At 35.8% G+C, this 26125-nt stretch overlaps 1 protein-coding gene across 1 annotated transcript in view; it reads right to left on the minus strand.

Moving 5' to 3' along the window:
* Positions 1 to 26125, minus strand: part of LOC148940029 (regulator of chromosome condensation-like) — a 58012-nt gene that overhangs the window by 16625 nt on the left and 15262 nt on the right. The window contains exons 2-4 of the mRNA XM_089105842.1: positions 12270 to 12714; positions 6564 to 6757; positions 1995 to 2175 (exon numbers count right to left, since the gene is read on the minus strand). Coding sequence (XP_088961968.1) covers positions 1995 to 2175; positions 6564 to 6757; positions 12270 to 12714 — 820 coding nt within the window. The remainder of the gene's footprint in view (positions 1 to 1994; positions 2176 to 6563; positions 6758 to 12269; positions 12715 to 26125) is intronic.

Genomic DNA, 26125 nt, shown 5'->3' on the forward strand with positions numbered 1-26125 from the left:
ATTCATTTCACTTCTTAACTAGCTGTAAATTGCTTTATTGCCTTTTACCAACTCTACATGCTCTCTTAATTTTAGTTTGATTTTTATCCTTTGATAATTTTTGTGTATATTTTTTACTATTTTGACTATGATTTGTTGTATTTTCTACTCTTATCAGTTTAAGCCTTTAATATATTTGTTATTGACTAACGAACTGTCTTGCTACTAACTTAATTTTGTTATTAAGTCAAGTTAGAACTTTTTTTTAATTGATTTTATGTTTTGACTGACATACATTGTCTTGATTTTTCTTTCAAAATTAGTGTTTGTCATGCAAATTTTTCATACTAATTCAATTATCCTCTAACAATAAATGAAAGTTCATCAATGTTTGCTAGCCCGAGTCATTTTGATGATTTTGTTTTATCTTACTCCGGAAAAAAAATTGACTAAATCATAGTGTAACTATTTAATTTATGAAAGAATTATGTCTAGGTGTACGAAATAAGAGGCCATTTTCAAGAAGATGCGAGCTGGATGAAAATTCTGTATCCATGTGAATTTATTTTCGCGCCGGATTTGTTCGCGCCGGATCAAATCATGTTTTTGCTCCCATCCTCCTCTAGCCTGTCTCTTTTTGAACTTGATAAAGAGCCGTCTCTTTTGATAAAGAGCCTTAGTTCAACTCTGCCTTTCGACCAGAGTAGAACTTGATGACCCACCTTTTCGTTGAACAAATGGATGTTTTCACGAGGTTGGGTGGTGAACATAAGTTCAATGCTTACTAACGATATGGAAATGCTTACTAACAATGCTTACTAACGATACGGAAAAATTCAAAACAGCAGCAACAAGATGCAATTTCTGGGAGGGCAATTAAATCAATTTTAAAAGAAAATTGATAGAATCTTTCTACGCAGAAGGCCTTTGACACTTGGTCAAACCTTGAATCTATTCCAAGCATTTAATTTTTGAAAGTTTTGCTTATGGTGGTTTCAGGCGATGATTACGCTGGTTTTACGTCAGTCTCCCGTGAAAGGACTTGTCAAAGTGCAATATTTCTACTTAACATAGCGCAACTTAACTACTGAAAATAGAAATTACATACGAAGCGTGTGAAAGCCGCTTTAGCTTTAATTTCTAATAGACCCGCAGCCCTTCATTATATACATATTATGTTTCAGAAGTAAATAAAGCGTAAACTATAAAAGGCTAAAAATATGCAATAGAATAGCGTTATAATATATTTAAAAACAAACATATAAGATCTATCTTTATTTAAATAGCGTAAAAATTCAATTATTTAAAAGCGTGAATTTGTGTTTTTGCGCTGGATTTGTTCAATCAAACTATGTTTTTGCTCATCCTATTCGTTGAACTTATGGTTGTTTTATCGAGGTTGGAAGATGAACATGAGTTCAACTCCCACTCTCTTGAAAATTGGCCCTAAGAACACTTGAGCTCAACTTAGAATTTTAGAATGAAGTTGAATCAAAATAGGCAAATTTGGAAACCTAGAGGGGGGGTTTAAGGGGCACATGATCCCATACCTTCTCCCCTATTTGACACCACTGTTGGCTCCCCCATCATTCAATGAAAAGTGAAATTTCTTTCTGTTACTCGTTGTAAAGTAGATTCTTTTATTTACAATAAAACATAAAATCGCGAAGAACATTTTATTTACACTATAATTGTTGTTACTGATAATGGTGATGATGGTTAAATTCAATGTTATCATCTAAGATCAATAGAAATTGACGCTTATCATTAAAAATTGATTAGCATCATGAAAATACTTTTTATTATTTTGCAGTTCAGTTTACAGCAAAGGAGTAACTCACTGGTCGTGAAATACAAATCGTCTTGTCATTAAACTATAGTTATTTTTTATTAAATTACTGTCCAAATTATTATAAACTGATAGAAAATTTAGGGCAAAGGATATGGAAAAAGATTCAACATTTATAGTAGGAACTACTCTCCTGTGTGAGGGTAAATCCCTTTCATAAACTTACATTTGAATATACCCCACGCAAAGACCCGTCCGTCTTGTAACAAAGCAGCAGAATGAGCATCTCCTGCTGAGATCATACAAACTCTCCCAGGAAGTGGTACCTTTCTGGCCTCAAATCGGTCTTCTTCTTCTTCTGTCAGTCGTCCCAAGGCTCCCTCGTCATTGTTGCCAAATGTATAAACCTTTTAGAAAGATATTAAAATTATTAAATTACACAAGTAAAACTGTATTAGACGTTAAAACGCGAAAATTGGGCTTTGTTGATAAAGATCAGAAAAAAGTAAAGTAAATGGATATTATTCAGTGCAAAAAAAAATAAAACTGGAATAATGATAAAATCAATCATAAAAGCGGAAAAGAACTATCTACTAGCTATATACCTTTCTATTTAACTATGTACTTTAATAGGGTCTTTTTTTTAGCTTATCCTGGAAAAAAATGTGAGACAGTATTCACAGTTTACTTATGTAGATAACGCGAGATAGCAGATCTTTTCAGAAAGGCAGAGGCATGGAAGATCGCTTACTACGTAAGTGGAGCATAGTTACTACGTTTATATTCCAGATACTATTGAAATTGCATTGTCTTGAAGTTTATGAATTTGGTGCGTCGTTCTCAGCTGCACAAGTTGCTAATATTTTTTAGGGGGGGGGGGAGTGGCATGCGTTTGTACGGAAGTTTTGTTCGTGTTGTGCGGTTTTGGTGTTTGAAGTCAATTAAGTCATGCTTCTTCTGATTTTTTCTCCTTCTTCTGTTCTTATTTTATTTGAATTGCTTTTTGTTAGTGTTTTATTGTGTTTAGTCTTTTACAGCCTACAGCCTCTGGGGATTCTCGTGATCAAGGACATATCCGGGAGGGGAAGGGGGTTTGAACCCCCTTCCCCCTCCGAATGTTTGTCTGACTCGTAAAAACGTAACAAAAATTAATCAAAACATTTTTTTTTGCATTTTTGAGGGTTTTTTGTAACCCCCCCCCCCGCCATCCCCAAATAAAAATCCTTCTGTAAAACTTCCCCGAAAAACAAAATCCTGGATAAGGCCCTGCTCGTGATGTACGCATATTTTTGATAAATAAACCCAAACATTATTATTATTATTACCAAATAAATATACCAGATACTAAAGAAAAATGACTGTATCACGTGAGCAGGTAAAAAACTGGACCCGGCAGCTATTTTTTTAAAAATCTTATAACACTAGCATCCTCAAAGAATCTCCTTTCCGTAATCTTGCTCCCCCTCCCCCTAAAAAACACTATGTACCTGTATACACTGTGTACCTTCACCGATCTTGGTGAAAAACCATTAATAGGTAATGGCCTTTTGCATGGATTCTTTTGAGCTAAATATTAAAACAACAAAGTTCTTACCCTGTCCCCCGCCCCTAATGGCTCGATATGGCCCTAAAAGTTTGCTGATTTTGACAGTTTTCATTGTTTTCTTTTGGTTATTTCACGTCAGCAGTTGCTTTAAAATGCCATAAAATGCCGATTAAAAAAAAAAAACTCTTCCTGTAAAGACTACAGCAGTGGTCAGCAAACTTATTCTTCAAAGAGCTAAATATGAACAATAAAACGGCTGAAAATTTGTAAAACCCAAATCTGTTCATAAATTAAATAAACTTACAAATTTAATTTTAAATCTTCATTAAATTTTATTTATTAGTGAATAAAGACTGTGTAATAAAAAATTGCATCAACATCCTCAAAAAATACTGTTTATTAGGGAAGCCCAAGGGTGAAACTCCTTGGTAGACGTGTGCGTAAGGCTGAGATCTTTAGGATAAACCCCCTATCCACTGAATCCCAATATTTTAATTGGTTCTTACAATTTTCTGTATTTTCCTTATAATTTACCAGGAAAAAATTAACAAACATCAAATACGAACATAGACAAACGTATACATGACCATGCTGACAGGCACAATTGCCTGTACTTGTCAAATCAACCCTACCTGACACAATAAACCCCCCTCCCCTCCACTAAAAAAAGAAAAAAGTTAGAAAAAACTACCTTTTAGGAATGCACTGAGAAATAATGATGAAATATTTATTAAGTCCTTATAGTTGCCTCACAATGCAGATGTTGGGGTATCAAAACCCTTCCACTCACGAAAAATCTCTAGGACTGGCATGAAAATCTTTCGCACAAAGTTAAACAAGGAAAAAAGAACCCGCAATTTTTGTACTATTATTCAAAAGCAAATTAAGATACATTTAAATATATACTTTAAGAGTAAGGTACGTTCGGATACACTAATACATCTTAAATATTTATTTAAGTTAAATTACCCTATCTTAATTTGTTTCTGAATTATAATGTAAAAAATTTCGGTCCTTTGTCCTTGATATTATTGCTAAAATTGACGAGATTCGCCCTATTTCTTGTCTGTTTACCATTCGTTTTGATTCCAGAACATTCATAGTTCTATATATTTCAATCAATTCTTCAGTTAATAATTTGTACAAAATTATTTTTTATATGAATTTTGGAAGCTGTTAGTGATTGGGCTTGCAAAAAATATGCAAGGGTGCTTCGCTTATTTTTTATCTTGCTTATTGCGGCATAACGAATAAGGTTAAGTAAAACCATTTGTATATGCAGGGACACAAACTTGCAACAAATTTCAAGGAGAATTATAGAAAGTCTGTTTCGAGGAAGAACAAAATCTGATTTTCAGAAAATTTTCTGGAAATAGGGGAGGGGCTGTGGAGGTTCTGGCCTCTCTTGCGCCCGGAAAAATCTTAATTAGTATCCCCTCCCCTGTTCCCACATAATTTCCAGGCCAAGTTTTAACAAAATTTTCATTTATTAACAAAATTATTTTTAATTTATTAATTATTTATTGTTTAAATTTACTATTAAAAATTGCATAATTATTTTTATCTTTTTATTTATTTTTATTTTATTAATTAACTTATAATTTACTAATTATATTCATTTATTAATTGCACCATCTGCTTTATTTTAACGAAAATAAAATTTCAAAATTACAAAATAATCATAGCCGTTAGATTATTTATTTGAAATTTTGTGCCCTTGAAACTTCTGTGCCCGGGCAAGGGCCCCCTTTGTCCCTCCCCTAAAACTGCCTCTGGAGGGGGGGATTTTCTTTCAGGGGAAATATAAGAATCGTAGATGATTTCCAAAAAATTGGAGATAGTGGAACCACTGCTGCGGGTCCACACCCACAAGACATGTTGAATCGTGCGAGTCTCCCCGCACAACCTACCCCGCAGTCAACAACCAATCGATAACCTCATCATGACCTACCCACCTACTCGTGAATAACGTGCTAGAGACGCACTTAATGAGCCAAAGATCCACATCCGACCAAAGAGCCGTGATTTGACGATTACTGGCCCGAGGCTACATCCAGGCATTAGGGGGGGGGGGTAGCAAGAGACGGTTAAACTAGAGGCAATGCTGAAAACCTGATAAAATAGAAATTTTTACTGAGCCTAATGAAGTAAGAATTATGTTACAATAGGTGTTTAGTTCATAAAAAAAACATCTATAAGACTATTGCTTACAATTTCCGAATAATAAGGAGCTTATTGCGAATAAAATTTTAAACGAAACCAACTTCACATTAAAAAACAAAATTTTGAAGTTATAATCCTGTTCTCCATTACAACAGTCCAGAACGGAACTAGAAAGCTTATAAAGGTTTACAAAAGAAACGTTTGTAGACTAATGCTATTGGCATGAAAGAAAAGGCACCTGAAGCTTGCAAAAATTCATGCTCTGAAGTGCTGTTAAAAAAAAAATACCAAAGAGCCTTTCGAACAACAGGCAAAAAAAACCTAACATATAATCTTTTACGAGGGCGAGAGGAAAATTTTGTCCCTCCGCCAGAATACAAAATTCAAAGTCCCCTTACACACCTCTTCTCCAAAAGCATCCTCAAAGTTTTATCCCAATCCAACTTACCAAATCTTCAAATAAAATTCTTCAACATTTAATAAAAGTTACTGACTGCATAATAATGAGAAATACTCGCTTAGCTTCAGGCTCACGGTACCTGTAGTAGAACATCCTACGATTGTTTTCTGAGCTGCAGATTAGTGATTGGCTGAGAGTTACAGCAATTAGCCAATTAGATATGTCTTTGCATGGGAGACGTGACTAGATTACTCTGTACTAAGTTTAGTCTATGGTAAAAATCGCTCTCCAGACAAACTTTCTTCAGCATTTTAAAGAAAGTAGTAAAGCCAGGAAACGAAACTTTCTGAGATGATCTCAAATATCAATTCCTGAATACGTTTGAAAATTTCATTTGCTTATCTCAACTAACAAGTTATTATTAATTATTATCTGTAATTACTAATAATCATTATCAAATCAATTAAAAATTGAAAATCAAACTAAAGATTAAAAACAAAAAGAAATAAAAAATCATTAAATTAAAAATCAAAAAATTTTCTTACCAAGAATTATTACTAATATTAAATATCGACTAACACAAATAAGTACTATTAAACCTCTGAAATATTGAAGAAAGTTTGTCCAGAAAGCAACTGTTCAAGACAAGATAATGCACCGACTGTGATAGCCTTAGAATAGCCTACCTCTCCATCTGTTGTGAGTATTACACTATGCAGTCCTCCAGCAGCAACATCAATAACTTGTCCGACTCCAGGTATTTTTTGCGGCCTTTTCTTCTGTTCTACAGCTTGGGCCATGCCCAGTTGACCACAGTCATTTTGACCACATGCCAAGGCTACTCCTGTACCTCTGTTGTGTCTTGATACTGGTAATTCCACTAAACACGAATTTTTTTTAACAGATTAATTATATTATTGAAACAAATAGTGCGGGCTACAGAACTGATAACAAAGACATTTTAAAACTATTGAATTTGGACATACTATGAATTAGAAACACCGATGACATTGACAGTGTGACAGTGCAGCACTACCCATGTTACTGATTCGAATAGTGCAGCATAATTATGTTGCTTAAAGAAATCTTCAGTTATTTAACTTGGATTTAGTCAGAATTATAAATACTAATGCCATTGACTGTTCAACATTATTTATGTTGCTGATGCAAATAGCGCAGCATAATTATGTTGCTGGTATAAATAGTGTGGGATAGGGAACTGATCACAAAGGAATTTTATGTTATTCAACTTGGATTTAGTAATAATCAAAAATACCATTGATGGTGCAGCATTACCCAGAGAAACTAGACAAATTCATAACAAGACAAGCAACCAGCATATTTTCTTCAAAGCAGAAAACCAAGCAAGATGGCGCTTATAGTATTTCCTGCATTTCCTTCTGTTGGCGAAATTTTAATTAGTTTAATCCTGTATATTCCCTGAATGATTCCTTTAGGTGATTGTAACAAAGGTGTACCCTTAGATAATTGTCAAACATAAAAATGACCTAGAAATAACCCAACATCATTAATATTGCGTAAGGCAGGCGAGGTTGTGAGTAGAAACGCAAATATCCAAAAAAACAAAATGGTATAACATATTGTTATATTTGACATATTGATATAACATATGGTTATATTAACGTAAATAGCGACGAAGACCACATTGCCTTTCCATCATAAACAATAAGTAGAACAACAAGGAAATTTTTTTATACAAGACAGTGGAACGCAACTTTTAAATGAATATTTCGACCCTATGTCCAAGGGCCGTCCTCAGCAAAACAAACGAAGAAAAAAAAAAAAAACATTATAAAAGAAATTTACATTAAAATTCAATCATTAAAACTGAAAAAGTTTTTTTTTTATTAAAATTTTCAAAACAGCCCTAATATCATTACTTCAAGGAAGTTCAACCAGGACTGGTACACCAAGCGAAGTGGACAAAGAACAATTCATTCAAATGGAATAAAAATACTTACAGACAAGCTTTTAAAGCTAATCTCGCCTTCTTGGCAGCCAGCCTAGACGGTCTATTCGTAACAAATTGAGTGGAATTATTTACTGTTTTTTTAATATAATTAGTTAAATCATTTTTAATTAAATTTGTGTATAGGGCATTAAGCGAATATTCCCCCAAATCTCTATTCAAAGAAATATTACTGTTTATTTTGATTTTAATTTCAATTGCCTTCGAGAGGCAATTGAAAGAACTTAGAAAGGACTTCATGAAACTTATGAAAGAGTATGGAAAATCCACGTTAATTAAAAGATCAATCAATTTATCATGGCCTACGTTTCCATAGGCATCTGACCAGTCAAATTGGACTGCCATTGTGGCCCTCTGGTTTTAAGAGAGTTGTAAACATCAATTTCAAGGCGAGTGATGTTATCCACAGAACTATGTCCTTTTCTGAAGCCTGTTTGTTCACTTGGAAAGCCAATATTAATTTCAGCAAACCACTCAATTCTTGAAAGAAAAAGCCTTTCAAGGACTTTACTGAAAGCTGGTAAAACAGATATAGGTCGGTAGGACTTTGGGTCACTAGATGGGTAAGAAGTATGGAAAACCTCTGGGGACTCAAAAATCCATTTTATATAAATACCAACATGACCTGGAGAAGACTTGATATTAAGAGAACTGAGTGCTGCATTAAATTCATCTAGGGAAAATGGTTCCATCAAGGACCTTTTATGTAAAGAAGTACGAGGAAGGGTACAAAATGGAGGTCAAGGGTAATGAGAATTCGAACGATCATTCATGTAAATATCAGAAAAATTTTTTGCTTTCGTCTTATCTGAAGAAACTGGAGATCCATCCTGCATGATATCATATTTACAGAAATCATTAGTCTGCTTACCACCATTGAGTTGGCTAATGAAATTGTGAATCTTTCAAATTGGGGTTCTCCAGCTAATACCTGCACTAAAATTGGACCATGTAGACTGTTTAGCTTTCTTACATACCAATTTTACTTCAGCACATGCTTGCTTATAGGAAATGCAGTAGATGGAGAAGGATTATTTTGAAACAATTTACAAGCCTTCCGTTTTACCTGTACTGCAACCATGCACTCCTCATTCCACCAATTCTTGGATATCTTGGAACCCTTATCAGAAATTGGCTTAGACATGGGTATGGAAGATTTAGCTGACTGTAACAGAATGGATTTCATATCGGACTTAATAGCATTAATATCAGAACTGGTTGATAAAAAGCAAAAATCAGCTTCTTTCAAAATTTCCCGAAACTGGGGCCTATTGCCTTTGGAGTTGTTAAAAGTGGCAATGTGGGGTTTGGGTGAATAGCATACATGATCATAATATAAAGATGGATCAAGTAGCAAGTCAATAGTTGAGAAAGTATCAGATGAAATATTATACCGGGTTTGGAAATTAAATGGAGTGAACATCAAGGTATCTGGAATATTGGACAGATTATTCTCAATGCCTCTTCCTGCTTTGTTACTATGGGCTATCTGTTTCCAAAGTGGGCTATGTGCATTGAAATCACCAAAAATAAAAGAATTATTTCCTAAAAGTTCAGATTCCAAAACCTTTTGGATATCATTGTTTCCACATGGATTGTTCAATGATTTAATTACAAGATTACCACCATTAGCCAGGTTAAGTATAATAGAGATTTAATGGTTGAGGGGAATGAGGGATTGAATCATGAACAAAGATGGCAACTCTTCCTCCCTTTCTATTGGTAGATATGTCATTCCTATAGCACTTGTAGCCAGGCATTTTAATTTTCTAAAACTGATGAAGATTGGTCTCTTGTAGACAGATAATATCAATATTATTCTTAGATGCATAATGAATGAGATCACCAAGTTTATTTGAATAAAGAGAGACACAATTCCATTTTAGGATCTGTAGTTTAATTGCCATTGTTTGAGTTGAATAGGTGACATGCTCTATATTTGGTGAGAATTGAAGATAAGTCCTTTCCTATCTCATCAAAGATAGAATTAGAAAAGTAGTATTTAGCAATATCTTTAGTTAAAGTAGCTTTTAGGGCTAGCTACCTTCCCCCCCCCCCACGAACCCCCTAAAAAACACAGTTTAATATCGTATACGCAATGCAAACCATGCTATCATTGCCTAGTCGACAGCGGTTAACATGTGAAAACGGGTTTTATCATTGCCTTCTCTACAGTGATTAACCCGAGAGGCCCGGATAATAGGAAAGTACCATGCTTTTCATTGACTCTAGGTTTAGAAAACACAATTCTATTGACTTAATATGATTTAACACCGTAATATATTCTTTTTTTTCGAATCTGACAATCTCCAATTCTTCAAAACCTTATAAATCAGGATTTAGGGCACTGTTCTATTAACCGGGCTCTTTTATATACGACAATGCATACCAGTCACGAAATAGAATAGACTGAAGCTATATATTTAATTAGTTTTGTCATATAAGGACCATCTCTACTTCGAGCAGTGTTTGCTTGAGAGGATATATTAGGAGATGCTGCCACTCTTTCAGCCCATGATTTCTGACTAAATATAGGATTTTGGAGCACTGGGCATGCTTTGATTACATTAGGGAGCTCAATCAGTTTCTAGTTTGTCAGTAATTTTAAATCATTTTTAAGAGTGTAAAGGAGTGTTTTAGTGTTTTTTTTTTGTTTTGTTTTTTGTTTTTGTTTTTTGTTTTTTTAGTGTTTTTTTTAGTGTTTTTTTACTGTTTTTTTGTAGTCTAATTACGAATTAGGTTCTTAAAAGCATGAGAAAACTGCATTTTCAGGTCGGATTTGTTCAGAGGGGTTCCTCCAGACCAATCTCACAGGGGTTGAAAATCGTTCAACTACTGTCTTGAACTACAATGATTTTTTCCCTAAATGAAAATTACCACCTTGACTATTTTTGCACCCAACAAATATTTTTCTGCTTTGCAAAAGTAGATAAAAGAGAAAAGTCAAACGAAAAGCATAAACAGGGTGGCAAACGTGGTTCACCAGTCTCATTTGCGTAACGCTTCAGTATCGCTATTTTGGCAAAGTCAAGTTGGAACCAACAGTAACGTGGAATTCTTATTTTACTCAAGAATGAGTAGTTTTCACTGGCTGTCAGTGAAGCTTTGACTAAAGGCATAAAAAATCTTTTTTTTCCCCTTTTAATAGTTTATGTCAGTAGAAAACGCCACTGATTAGTTGAAGTGATGTAAGGCGATCACACTTTCATCCAGTAAAAGCCCATTCCACGCTAATGTTCGTTCAAATTTGAAACAGATGGTACAGTTTTTTAATACCCATCATACATGTACATGCGCTTGACAGTGCACTAGCGCAGTGATCCAAAAGTGATACTGGAGGTTAAGTTTTTAAAATGACCGTGATACCTGTGGACTATGTTCACCATCCTGCTAAAAGTCAATATCCATCAATAATCAAACCAGCTTAAGACATATGTCTTCCAAAATCCAACAACGTTTATATTTTTCTATTATTTCTTTGATTTCTTGGGTTTTTAATGATTTTCTTCGATAAAATCTTTGACACAATTTGAATTTTCTGAATTTTTGAATGCCTCTCAAATGTGCTGCCCCCCTCCTCGTAAAAATAAACTTGTTCCTAGGACCACATAACATAATTCGGCAAGTTATCCCTATTATATGCTAAGATGTAATATTGGGTAGCAAGAGCATCTATCCAGTGGACAGCTTCATTTACCAAGGTAGAATTACTAGTAAAGACGGTGGGTGCAGTGTACATGTTAATAGCAGAATAGTTAAGGCTCAGGGTGTTTTTTTTTCTTCACCGTTAAAAACAGGTTTGGAAGAATAGGAAGGTATAAGTCTGAAAAACTAGATTAGAATATTGGAAGCTACAGTGATGACACTAGTCAAGTATGGTTCTGAAGCGTTGGTTGCTCTAAAAGATGGAGAAGGATTCGTTAGATGTTTTCCAAAGGAATTGTCTACGGGTTGTTTCGGGTACTCATGTGACTGGCCGTATTTCAAACAGTAAGCTGCATAGAAATGTGGTTCACTTCTGCTTTCTAAGGCTATAATAAAAAGAAAAGGTTGAGATGGCTAGAGCACATTCTGCATATGAAGGATGATAGACTACCAAAGATCATCCTCTTCAGCCAACCGCTTAGGGCCAAACAAAAACAGGTCGTCCTCAAATGGGGTGGGAGATGATCGTCAGGAAAGACTTAAGGGAAATTGGAACTTCTAGGGAGGGTGTAAAGAGGGATGCATTGAACAGATTGGGATGGAGGAAGAGCGCGCGTAGCTGTGTTGGTCTCAGACAGCTTGATCCTGCAGTGAGTTGTTAGTAGTAGTAGTAGTAGTAGAAGTAATAGTAGAAGTTGTATAAGAATAGAGGTGTGATTCCCTGTAGGTTTCGGAAAAAAAACGTTTCTTTACTCACGTTTCTTGGAAAGCTCGTCTACTTTTTCTTGCTCAGCAACAGGTTTCTTTTTCAGCACCTTCTGCTTTTTGGGAGGAGATGGATCAGTTTCTTCTTCTGGTTTCCTTTTAGATAGGGTCTTGGATTTTTTTAACACTTCCATTGGCTTGACTGCTTTTTTTACTTTTGGTTTTACAGTGGTAATACTACTTTTTATTTGAAGAGTTTTCAGTGGTTTTGGTGGCGTGGATTGAGATCGTCGCTTTTTTTGCAGGGATTCTTCATTAGAAGAAGCTGCAACACTTGCAGATCGCTTTTTCGGTCCTCTTGTTATTTGGTCCTCTTTTTTAGTCCGCACATCCTTGGTTACCTTATTGGTTCCGTTCTTAGTGGTAGATCTTTTCTTCTCATTTTTAGTTGTTCTAGTTGATGCTGGCTTAGCTGAAGAAACAACAGAACTCGCTCTCTGAAAAAGAATAAGAATTATGAGATAGGCTATATCTAAAACCGAGTTTAGTAATTCCTTTCTGCAGGGTCACCCAAGGTATTTCGGGTCTACAAGTAGCGATAAACTAATAATAGCCTAAGTCTTTTTCTGATACATTTCACTCAGTGACACCTTGAACATCTGCTTGAGCATTTTTGTTGGCATCACCTGTAGTTAATCTACATACACTGTGGCATCACATATTATGCAAAATATGTTTTAATTTATATGGACTGGAATTATTGAGGTGGAAAGGCATATCTAGAACATGAAGCCATCCATGAGAAGAAAATTTTGATCTAAAGGCTTGTTATTTTTGGTGTACTTGATGTTTAAGGGATATATACGTAAAGGCAACATCAAATAGCACCTTTGTGATAAAACCAAAACTATCTTCAGTGATTTAATGCTATACAAACTAATCCTCAATGTCCCATCTCTACTTTTTAGCACACACATCATTAAAGAAACCAAAATTTTGGTTTCCCATAAACGAACTTGCAAGGTAGGAAGATTTTCGCAGGTGAGCAGTGGCGTCAATTCACTGAAATATAAGTGGGAAGAGTAAAATGTGCTTTTCAAAATGTAGGGGGGGCAATTTTGTTGTTTATGTCCCATTTTTGTCAATGAAAATACAAAAAAGGCATTTTCAATTAAAATATCCCAAATGAAAGGTATTTTCAAAGTCTACGGAAGAGGCAAATGTAACTCCTCCAAAAACTCACCCACTCAAACTGACACCCATGGAAGGGATGTTGGTTTGCACTCCTAGGAAAAAATCTTCAAATTTACCCACTGAGAATCTAGAAATTCATTGGTAAAAGCGAAGTGCTGACTAATCAGGATTGGAATTTTTTTCAAAAAATTGAACCATTATCAGAATTGTTAAGTTTTTATTATTAAGCTGCAAATTTTAGGCTACACTCATGAAGTTGGGTGGGATTTAGGGCAACGTTTTTACCAACAAAATTGTAATAAAAGATTTTCAATTAGCCCACAGAAACATAATTTTTGTTAACAAAAAATGTTTAAGTACCAAGGACATGAAAATAAAAGCCTTTTTCGCCAGCTGGCTCCATCTTAGCTCTATTCATACCTGAAAACTGGGATTTTCTACGATTTTCATTTAAATTGTTATACAGCTGTTACGATTTTTTTTTATTACGTAAAATTTCTCCTTGTCGCCATAGTGAATTGTGAAAAAAAATAGACAAAAATTTTTCCTGTTTACACAAAAAGCTGAAACAAATGATTGCAACACCCAATTTACAACCTTTATCATATAGTATCACCTGTAACACATAATCAAACCATCAACAAAATTAAAATGTCTTAAAGAACCAATGACATGAAAATGAAAACATTCTTTGCCATCTGGCTCTATCTTAGCCCTATTCATACCTGAAAACCAGTTTTACGGTTTTTCTCTTTGTTATTACAAAACGTTAAAGGTCAGAACTCGAGTACAAAGTTTAACAGCTCAAATCCTACCATAAAATACAATATGTGGAGACTAATTTGGTAAATCCAATAACGCTTCTTGCACTTACAAATTATCATATAAAAAAGACATGTCTTGTGTTTTCCATTACACAGTATTTCATGTTAACCCTGCATGGGGCTAGTCTAATTGCCAATCATATCATCAAGCCAAACAGGTGAGGGGGATCAATGCAAGTTCTTTTTTTACACTTGTATGTATCATGTCTGTATTTCTTTCTTGGTTTCTGAATGAAAACAATCAATTTAACATTAGGACTTGATGTGATACAAGTTAAGTAAAAAGAAAAGTAACACTTTTCAAATAAATATTTGGAAGGGATAAATGCAACAAAATAGGATAGTTGGTCTTTCAAAAAGATGTTCTTTTAGGTAAGTCAACAACTAATAATCTAAGGCGTTGAATAATCTTACTAATAAACAAATTCCTAATGTTCCTTAGATTTCTAGCTATTCCATGATATATACACTTTTTCCAATTCCTATTTGTTAACAGAACTAAAACTTGAAAATATTTTTTGTTCAAAATTAAATTTACGTTTTTTCATAAAATTTTAAGATATCTATGGTTGTGTAAGTTTCCAATTAACCAATTTAAAGAGTTAGATTCCATTTTAAGTGTTCTTGGTACTTCAACAAGAACTCATGCCAACGTATATTAACAACCAAAATGTGACTACAAAGTTACAAAAATAACTGCCTCCAGCATATCTTTCAAGGCTCGGAATGATTCCAACTCATTAGGAAAGAGACTTGACGACCTGTCAAGGGACTTTTAGGGGTGAAAAAAGGGACCAAAGTGGGAATGGATTTTGAATGCCATTCATGATCAAAACATTATTTTGCTCATGAATCGGAAGCAGTTGCCAAGTCACCCTAAGATTCATCATATTCATGAGCCTTGGAAGGAACTCACTTTCCCTGGAGATGGGTAGTTGTATTTATTTTTCCATTTTCTTTTTGTTCAAACTTTCAGTTATGTTTATTTAAAATTAAAATAGAAACAGAAATTTCAAGAGTAGTAATAGGTAAAAACAATCCATAAGACTTCAGCTTGCAAGCTAACTCATTCCCTTCTTCGACTTCTTTGAGAGATTGGTGAACTTGCTTATCAGATTCGACTTCCTCGACTTCCATACGAAAGTATGTCCTTTTCCACCTGTTTCGTTTTTGTTTTTGTTTTTTTTTCGTCTTCGCGCGTTTTCATGACACTCTAGAAGGGAATTGAACAATGCAATGTTCACAGAATCATTCGAAGCCACCGCTCTCTGAAAGCGATCGATGGCCTCTTTCAAGAGGGCGTCAACAGTTGCTCGGTTTTATTTTTCAGAGGCCCGCTTCTCTTGCAATTATTCCCCAAGTCTATCTAGCTCTTTTTTGCTAAGGATGTCCACTAGGTCTAGCTCCCTTTCTTTCTCTTGGTCTTAAATGCTTTGCTCAGCAGCTTGTTCTTTTGCCTTGCTCTCCACATAATCTTGATATTTTGACCAGGCCGACTTAGCCAAAGTCAACAATTCTTTGAGAATAGGAAATCTTTCTAGTTTGTCTCCATATATGTTCAATTCGTCAATCACACACAGCTTCGCATTCAGGACTCTTTCTGGCATGGTGGCTCTGTCCAATGGAAGAAGTCTTCCTGAGAGCAAAAAAAAACACCTCTCTATGTCAGTAGTGCGGTACGACAATGTCAACGCAGCTTTTACAAGCTTCGACAAAAACATATACTTTTGCCCACCAAAAACATCCAACATTGAGAAGATTTGATGCCAGTAATGGTCGACGTATAATGGTGTTGATTCTACTGAGATCTCGGCTTGTAGTAATATCCACTCACTTCTAATATTGTCAACACTAACTCCTTCAGGGGTTTCTCGAGAAAGCACAGCTATATCTGATAGACAACTTGCTCTTTTCTTTTCCGTGGGATCCAGGCACCTAGGCACTTCAAGGCTATTAGAAGGGATGGGGCACTTCTTAATCAACTGTTGGGCATCTGCCTTGAAATACCCTTGCGCCCTTTGATGGAACCCTTGTCTTTCTGCCAAGGTGAGTTTCTGAGCATCTAACGCAAGCTCAACCTGCTCACCTACAATAGTGTCCAGCAAATAGTTGCCCAAATTCTCAAACAAACTGGTACAAATTTCATCAGCAGACATGACAATGTTTCAGAAGTCTCGCAAAAACAGTGAGAAGCAAGTATTTCAGCTCGGCTGAAAAGTGAGCTTCAGCCAACCTGATTACCTACAATGGCTACAATAGTGGCCCGCAAATAGTTGTTCAAGTTCTCAAGCAAACTGGTAGAAATTGCATCGGCAGATATGATAATGTTGGGTTTCAGAAGTCTCAAAAAAAGTAAGAAGTAAGCTTCAGCTCGGCTTCATGAATACACGAATTTGAGTTCTGCAAGCATTTCTTTTCTTTTTAGACAGCTTACGATCATGAGGTACTTCGCTAATGACGCAACCTTCTTCAATTGTTTCTTCGATGGCACGTAATGGAAAAAAACACTCCAAGAGTGCCGGCCACTGATCAATCGCTCAGCAAACAGCAGGACTCCACAGCCACCTTGTTGGGACGTGCTGAATGAAGCTATTGTATGGGACGCCTTTCTTTTTCTAGCATTCAAAAAATCCTCACAACATTCGGGCCAGCTAAGGGAAAAAATGCCTCAAGATGACAACAAAGTCAGATGACTCCTTGTCAAATTCCTGGAGCCCTTTCATTTCATGGATGTAACGCGTTCCAATATTCACAAACTGTTTTGAAAACTTTTTCTTCTTCAATCAGAGGTCACCTGCAACCAGATGCGAAAGAAAAGTGACTTTAGTGCCTTTCCCATTCAGAAAGTGGCAAAAAGTGACTATTCAGAGGCATTCAGAACAGAGGCACAGGGACTGCAAAGGTCCTAGTCACTACTTTTTTCTTATATTTTGCCTCCAGGAGAGTCCTCCAGTTTGGCTGTGAATGAGGAGGGTAAAATCCCGATATTTCATTTATTTGTCGTTTTTTTTCTTACATTCATTATAAGAAGCAAAGAGGAAAGTAGCAAAAATAACAAGATTGTACTGTAACAGTACAACCTCAAACATCATGGTAACCTAATAAAGGGCAAATCCCAGCCCGCAATAACCAAGAGTAGAAATGGGCTCAAACAAATTCTTTTTCCTAAGTAAAATCCATTATTACTCAGAATAGAATCCAATTCAAGAGTGGTAACTATTAGCCACATCCCACAAAACAGTGTTTAGGAACTACGAAAATAAGCTTTCAAAATTTTCAGAAAAGAGCCTGGATTCCTTTGAAAATGGGTCTGATTAAAAAGAGTACAACTGATCATCCAAGGCTAAAAACCTGGAAATACGGGTTTGCGTCCCCCCCCCCCAACTCAAAAGTCACCTTTGAAATAAGCATACAATTTACTCTACAATTTAAAAAATTCTCTTGTCCATGAAACTCTTTCTTAAAAGTTAGCTTTCATATTTTCAACAACTGAACACTGACGGGTCTGGAGGGTAAAATTATGGGGGGAGGGGGGAAAAATTAAAAATTTTCGATAAGATACTATATCTTTTGTCCATTTTACGACTGAATAATTTTGGGGTCAATAAAAGGTTTAAAAACATTTTTTTTTTTTCTTAAATCGCGAAGTGTATTTTTCACTATATTCACTTCTGTGTTGCATACTTGGAAAAGCAAATACTATTAAAAAACAAAATCAACATTTATTATGCCCCAAAGAGGCAAACTTTCTGAGCTTATCATGAAGGATTGTCATTTTCTTCTTTTTACTCTCTTTTTGGGTGGTCCAAACTTACAGAATGTTTAGAAAATTTGGCAGAGGGCCCTTGCACTCTTTCTAGGCAAGGCCTTTAAGCTCCGGGTGGCTTAATTGGGGCAAGGGAAGACAAACTTGGAAAAAGGTTTGACTCATATAATTTTATCCTATAGTTTTACCAAGTGATTTTAGGACCCATATAATTTTATTAACTTGACTTGCCAACGGTTTTTACATCGATTTCAGTTCACTGAATATATTAAATCAAATGAAGGAAAAACAAATAGGACTTATTTGGCAAGACTGAGAATCTATGAGTTGAGACTTAACTACAAGGGTTTGTTATGATCGATTTGAAGGGTGCAAGGCCTAACAGGAGAGAGAGGGATCATCCCCAGCCCCAGGATCCGCCAGTCCAACTGATAAGGGTAAAGGGCACAATCAAAAGCTTGTGATGAAAAATAATCGCACAACTTGTGCAAAATTAATCTGTAAACATTTAAATATGCTGCTTTGGAATTTCAAATTATATCTTTTTTATACTCCTGTGTCATATTAACATTATCATTACTTTCAAGCCTGTTATTTAATATATTTTTACATTACCTTTCTAGCTCACTGAAATAAGCACTAAATAAATCGAATTCTGAAACGGCAAAAAGTGACTTTAGTGATAACTTCAAAGAGAAAGTGACAGGCTAAAATAAAAGTGACAAAAAGTTATTTTAAAAAGAGATGAATGAAGTTGAAATAGATCAGCAACTAGTGCTAAATAAGGTGATTAAACTAAATCCTAACAAATCAAGAGGACCTGATGGTATTCACCCTAGGCTTCTCAAAGAAATAGCCCCTCTCATTACCTTGCCTCTAGCTGATATTTTCAATATGTCATTGAAATTAAAAATAATACCTGATGATTGGCATACGGCAAATGTTATACCATTTTCAAAAAAGGAGATAAATCCAGGCCTGAAAACTACTGTCAAATTAGCCTTACTTCTGTGTTGGCCAATATAATTGAGGGGATAGTGAGTGACTCCATTGTCAAACATCCTGATGATAATGATCTAACTACCAGTAATCAGCATGGCTTCAGACGTAATTGCTCCATCCAGACAAACTTAATCCAATCATACAATATTGTCACTAAACTCATAGATCAAGTCCTCCCAGTAGATGTTGTACTTCTGGATATGGCAAAACCATTTGACAAAGTTGACCATAATTGCTTGTTGATTAAATTGGAGGCTTATTGCATAAATAGCAATGTACTAGATTGGATTGGCGCCTTTTTAGTGGAAGGTTGCACAGAGTTTTTGTATCTGATGAAAGTAGAAAACAGGTGTATTCTAATCCAACATCAGTCATTAGTGGAGTACCTCAAGGAAGTTTACTTTGACCAATTATGTTTAATATTTTTATCAATGATTGTTCCAATACAGTCCAAAACAATATTACATTATATGCTGATGATTGCAAACTTATTGGACCAGTGACAGATGGGATTCAGGCAGACCTTAATCACCTTGCTCACTGGGCTTATACATGGCTAATGGACTATAATCCACTATAGTGCAAAGTTATCCACTATAGAACCCAATAATCCTATGCGATCATATTACAAGCAAAATCCTTCAGGTCAAGTTATCAATTTGGACTCAGTAGATAATGAGAGAGACCTGGGTGTATTTGTTGATAAACAGCTTAAATTCTACTGTCGCACAAAAGCACATGTCTCTAAGGTTAATCGAGCTTTTGGTCTGATCAAATGAACAATTTCTTCTCATCATCCCTTGGTAGTTAAAAGCTCTTGTTCGTCCTCATCTGGAGATTGGTTACCCAGTCAGCAACCCTTATATATGAAAGTGACATTGCATTATTAGAAGGAATTCAAAGGAGATCTACAAAATTATCGTCTCCACACAAAGATATGGCATACCCTGACCGCTTGAAGAAACTTAACCTGCCCTCATTACTTTACTGACTCCAAAGGGGGATGTAATTCCATTGAAGAATTTATTTCAGAATAATATGATAGACCTGTTATTCAGCTCTACATTATAGTCTTCAACAAGGGGTTATTCATTAAAGCTGCAAAGGAAACATAAAAAAACGAGAGGGATGGAACTTGTTTTCTATTCATACAGTGCCAGCCTGGAACAGTCTTTCTGATTCTACTGTTTCAACTTCTTCTATAAACTCTTTTAAAAAAGCTGTTGTTTGTGAGTGGGCAAGTGTTGAACAGAAATATCACTGGGATGCTCCTGTGATATTCAGATAACATCATTTCCAACCCAGCGAGTCACTACAGGAGGTTATAGCCACCTTAACTTGCTGACAAGTGCGATTTAAGGTAATTTAAGGACTTATTTGGCAAAGTGGGGTCATTTCAACATCAAAAGAATATACTTCATGACTGAGAATCTATGAGTTGAGACTCAACTACAAGGGTTTGTTATGATCGATTTGAAGGGTGCAAGGCCTAACAGGAGAGAGAGGGATCATCCCCACCCCCAGGATCCACCAGTCCAACTGATAAGGGTTAAGGGCAAGATCAAAAGCTTGTGATGAAAAATAAATGCACAACTTATGGAAAATTAATCCGTAAACATTTAAATATGTTGCTTTGGAATTTCAAATTACATCTTTTTTATACTCCTGTGTCATATTAACATTATCATTACTTTCAACTAGTAACAGCCTGTTATTTAATATGTTTTTACATTACCTTTCTAGCTCAATAAAATAAGCACTAAATCAATCAAATTTTGAAATGGCAAAAATTGACTTTAGTGACAATTTCAAAGAGAAAGTGACAAGCTAAAATAAAAGTGACCAAAAGTGATTTTAGTGACTGATATTAGGACCATTGCTAACTATCTTTATTAATCTTTCAATAGGTAAATTATTGCTCCAAATGCAGTACATCAGCTTTTTTACAATTTTTGCTCCAGTTGCATGTCAATTAAAATACATCACCAGATGACAGCTCACACCTTGATCTCTTAAAGAGAACCAAAAGCGCACTCTAATCTGTAGCTCTTTTTTTCCTTCAGTGTTTGTAGTTTTGTCATGTTCAAGAACAAACTACGCTTCACGTATGTTCTTCATAAGATTTTGTTTACAGGGTAGATGAAGTGCATCAGTTATCATGTACACAGCTTTCTTTGTACTCATCAACATCCCCAGAGGTAGCTTACCATAGAGTATGGGTTCAAAGACATCAATGTTCCTCTCTATACTTGAACAGCACCAAAAGCACACTCTAATCTGTAGCTCTTTTTTTCCTTCAGTGTTTTTAGTTTTTTTATGTTCAAAAACAAAGTAAGCTTCGCCTATGTCATTCATAAGATTCTATTTACATTGTGGATAAAGTGCAACAGTTATCATGTACATAGCTTTCTTTGCACTCATCAACATCCTGGGCAGTAGCGTACCAAAGAATATGGCTTCAAAGACATCAATGGTTCTGTCACGTGAAGCTGCAGAAACTTGCAAGGACTTGAGTACCCATATGATTTCTGCTTTGTATGGAGCATCTTTGTCATAAAACGTCTCAATAGTTTTACTTCCATTACTAGCTGATGGCTCTTCTCATTAGGACTGTTGCAAAGCAGATCCACACAATTGTAACTGTAACAGATTCAGATGGATTGCAATCTGTTTCTTGTGCTTGTCCAACAAAGCATGCTGATTCAAAGTATAAAAGCTTTTGCAGCAGCTAAGATTACACCTGCATATTTTGCTGGTCATCATCACCAATCTGACACTATTTGTTTACTTGTCTGCCACTCCTGTCTTCTTTAGTTAACCAGGAGCAACAAAGTTTGCAGTTGCTGACTGTCTTTCCTAAACAAACTTGGGAGACGTGAAAGACAAGTAGGTTTAAACACAGCAGGAAAAACATTAAAGTTTTTGCCATCTGAATATTCCACTCATGGTACTCTTCTCACTCAACCTGCTATTAGTTTATTAACTAACCTAAGGGAAAGAATATATAATTTTTACCATTGGAATAAAAGTCAATTCAAACAAATTCATGCTGGTATGGTTTGTTTTATGAAGCTACAGGAAATTATCTGTCCTTGAATGTTACCACAATATGACCAATCTGTCCCAATAACCCTATAGGTCAATGTTCCTCTCTATCCTTGAACAGTACTGAAATATCCCCCATGTGTCCCACCCACAACATAGGCCAGCTTTGTGCTGTTATAAGCTTCCTATGTTTCCAACAATTAATAGACACTTTGGCCACAGACAATGTTCTCACTGTTTTTTTGCTTCTTTCTGAACTGCAACAGCATAACCAAGAGGCAAGTATAACCGGATTTGTGGAGAAGCTATATTATCTAAGAAGGGGTTTTCAAATATAACTTGCTTCAGTTTTTAAATATACCATGCTCCCAAATAGGGACTTTTGGGGGAGTTAAGGGACTTTCTGCATAAAAAGGAAGTTGAAAGGGACTTCAGCTGAAAAAAGGGACTTTTAGAGACTAATTCTGAGCCCTGATCTTGGGAATCCACAGGTCTAACAGAATTGTGGATGCATCCACTTGTGAATGAATACAGCAACTGCTGATAGTTCAAAACTCTAAGTAGCAGGTGGCAGTTTTGGGGTCACTTGGACCATATGGGCAATGGCAGGCTCACCCTTGATAGCTGGTGCTGGATTTGCCCAGCAACACTGGGTAGCCCAGCACCAGATGTTATGAGGGAGCCTACTACTCACTACTAGTGGATGGTTTGGATGATGCAAGTCATAAAAAATCCTATTGGGCCAATTCATTGGATGACTGGGAATCATTCTATGTTAAAATCTTTGCAGTGCTCTCATAATAAAGGTGGTGACTGGCCTGGATGATGCAATCCATAACAATTCTATTACAGAGCTAGCATACCAAGATCTATTGGGAAAAATTGATGACAGCAATAAAAGCCATTCCAGAGTAACAAAGCTGAATTTGAAAAAAAGATCTAAGAAAATGCAGATGTCATGCTGAATATAAAGGTCTGGGAAGGCTGTTTGGCCCAGATTGCAGTTTTATGCAGCATGGTTAAAGCTAAAATTGGCAGCATGGAATTTGAGCAACATTTAAAATTTAACACACATAGAGAAATTTCACAAGTCAATTTATTTTAGCTAGTTTTGTAGACGTATCTTATGTAGTTGGCAAAGCAATAACTTCTGTTCGTTTTAAGAGTCACTTTACTATTTGCTTCCATAAAAAAGGTTTGCTTTTTTATATTCATAATATTCATATACCAAATAAAATATGATAATTTTTATATGAAACTCAGTTCTTTATTGACAAGATTTTTTCCCTTTTATTCTTCTGCATGCAATTGTGCATCAAATTTCTTTGCTTTGCAAAAATAACACACATTCATTGAGTCGGCATAAACAAGGCTCACAAAATACAGTGCAATAAGATCAATATTCATAGAAAAGCATACGCAACAAAAGCTATGCATCGTTTGATATACAGCCTAAAGATACCATATACAAAAGAAATATACAATGAGATTCTCCATTCAATGTTCTTTGCAAATATAGGTGCAATGAATTGGTGGATCTCAGGGATTCACCAATTAAGATGTAGATAGCAGGGATTGACTGATGGTTGGGACTGGGCTAGTTAAGATTGGCTAACTACAATATAGGATAACCTTTTTTAACATTTAAACTTAAACAAAAGCCACACTTACATCCTGAACTGTTTAAACACAATTATCCTGTATATCATTTAAAATACTCAAGCAAATCATATATTTAAGCTAATATACCCATTATTCCAACAAATAATCACCCCTAAGGGGTGGATCCATGATTTCTTTTAGGGGGGGAGGGGGGTGCAAAATAGGTTGATCTGATAAAAATAATTTTAGGGGGGGCAAAATAGGTTGATCCAATAAACTTGCATTAGGAGCAAGTTTAATTAACGCAAACTTGAGTTAATTGAGTAAATTACATTACTTTAGACTACGCTAGGGAGGAGGGGCACACGCCCCCTCCCCATCCCCTGGATCCGCCACTGTCACCCCTTCAATAATTAAATCACTGTAAAATCTCTATTATACCACCTAGAAAGTAGATTGTTTCACCAGTGGATTAGTCTTAATTTTGTTAATAAGCACGTGGTTAGCGTGAATTCTTTAACCATATATAACAATTTTAAATGCACTGACAGTTGCCAGTTGCCTCTAACCACAGGTAATCACATTTTAAGTCTGAGCCTAAAATGCTGTCTAAGTTTTTGCATGGGATCTTAAAGCATAGGGGTCTTACCCAAAGTTTCTAAATCACATACAAACTCTATCATGGATACAATCAATCTAAGATGAATCTTGTGAAGCAGAATAATTTAATTTAAGTAGGCTAGGATGTAATGCTAATTTTTATTTAAGTATAAATGTTATTAAATAATTTTTTTTAACAGAAAGTAAGGAGCAAAATTAAAACTAGAAAACAAAAAGAAATTATTCTGTACATCAAGGGATTGCCCCCTCCTCAATACCTTGCTCTTCGAGCACTTTAAAAAAAAACTTCCTATTCTAATTAATAAGCCCTTTCATTTCAGGAGCCATTCTTAAAAAATTGGGACAAACAGTCAAACTATCATAGGCAGCGCGCAAGCGCTGCCTAAGTAAAGGACAATGTGGGCACAATGTGTTTTTGGTTTTTTTCTCCATACCCAGGCACTTCGTATCAAAAGAGTTGTCGTATAAACTTCGAAAAGAGCTCATTCGATTGGAAATTGGAGTGGCTAGTGCCCTTTTTAATAGTCGAAAGTGATTGGAGGGCAACTAGCCCCCCCCCCCTCACGCCCGTCATTCCCCAAACACATCCAATCAAAATTTTGAGATAGCCATTTTGTTCAGCGTAGTTGATTTCCGAATAGAAAATATATTTTTGAGGAGGACACTCCCCCACAACCCTCAGGGCAAGGGTTTTAAGTTTTGCCCTGGGGGCATCATAAGGTTTTTATAGAAGGCATTGTCATAGAAAATTCAAAAAAGGCTCATTTGATTGGAAATTCAAAGGGCTAGTGCAGTTTTTAATAGTTGAAAGTGATTGGAGGGCAACTAGCCCCCCTCCCACACCCATCATTCCCCCAAACACATCCAATCAAAATTTTGAGATGTCTATGTTGTTCAGCGTAGTTGATTTCCAGATAGAAAATATGTTTTTGAGCAGGATACTCCCCTACAATCCTCGGGGCAAGGGTTTTAAGTTATGCCCTGGGGGCATATAAGGTTATTATAGAAGGCATTGTCATAGAAACTTCAAGAAAGGCTCATTTGATTGGAAATTCAAAGGGTTAGTGCCCTTTTAAATAGTCGAAAGTGAGTGGAGGGCAACTAGCCCCCCCCCCCACGCCCATCATTCCCCCCAACACCTCCCATCAAAATTTTGAGATAGCCATTTTGTTCAGCGTAGTTGATTTCCAGATAGAAAATATGTTTTTGAGGAGGACACTCCCCCACAACCCTTGGGGCAAGCGTTGTAAGTTATGCCCTGGGGCATATAAGGTTTTTATAGAAGGCGTTGTCATAGAAACTTCAAATAAGGCTCATTCAATTAGAAATTCAAAGGGCTAGTGCCCTTTTTAATACTTGAAAGTGATTGGACCGTAACTAACCCCCCTCTCGCGCCTACCTTTTCCCCAAACACATCCAATCAAAATTTTGAGACAGCCATGTTGTTCAACGTAGTTTTAAGCTCTGGAAATTAGGTATTTGAGGATTACAACCCCAAACAGCCCTCAGGCCAAGGGTTGTAAGTTATGCCCTGGGGGCATATAAAGTTTTTATAAAACGCGTTGTCACAGAAACTTCAAAAAGGGCTCAATCAATTAGAAATTGAAATGGCTTGTGCACTCTTTAATAGTCAAAAGTAATTTGAAGGCAACTAACACCCCTTCCACGCCCACCATTTCCTCAAACACATCCAATCAAAATTTTGAGATAGTCATTATGTTCCATGCAGTTAAAGTTCAGGAAATTATACCTTTGAGCAGGACACTCCCCCAACAGTCTTCAGAGCAAGGGTTATAAGTTATGCCCTAGGGGCATACGAGTTTTTATTGAAATCTTTGTTGTAGAAACTTGAAA

The sequence above is a fragment of the Artemia sp. Qi Xiang Cuo genome, chromosome 20 (assembly GCF_049724085.1).
Source record: "Artemia sp. Qi Xiang Cuo chromosome 20, ASM4972408v1, whole genome shotgun sequence".
NCBI lineage: Eukaryota > Metazoa > Arthropoda > Branchiopoda > Anostraca > Artemiidae > Artemia > Artemia sp. Qi Xiang Cuo.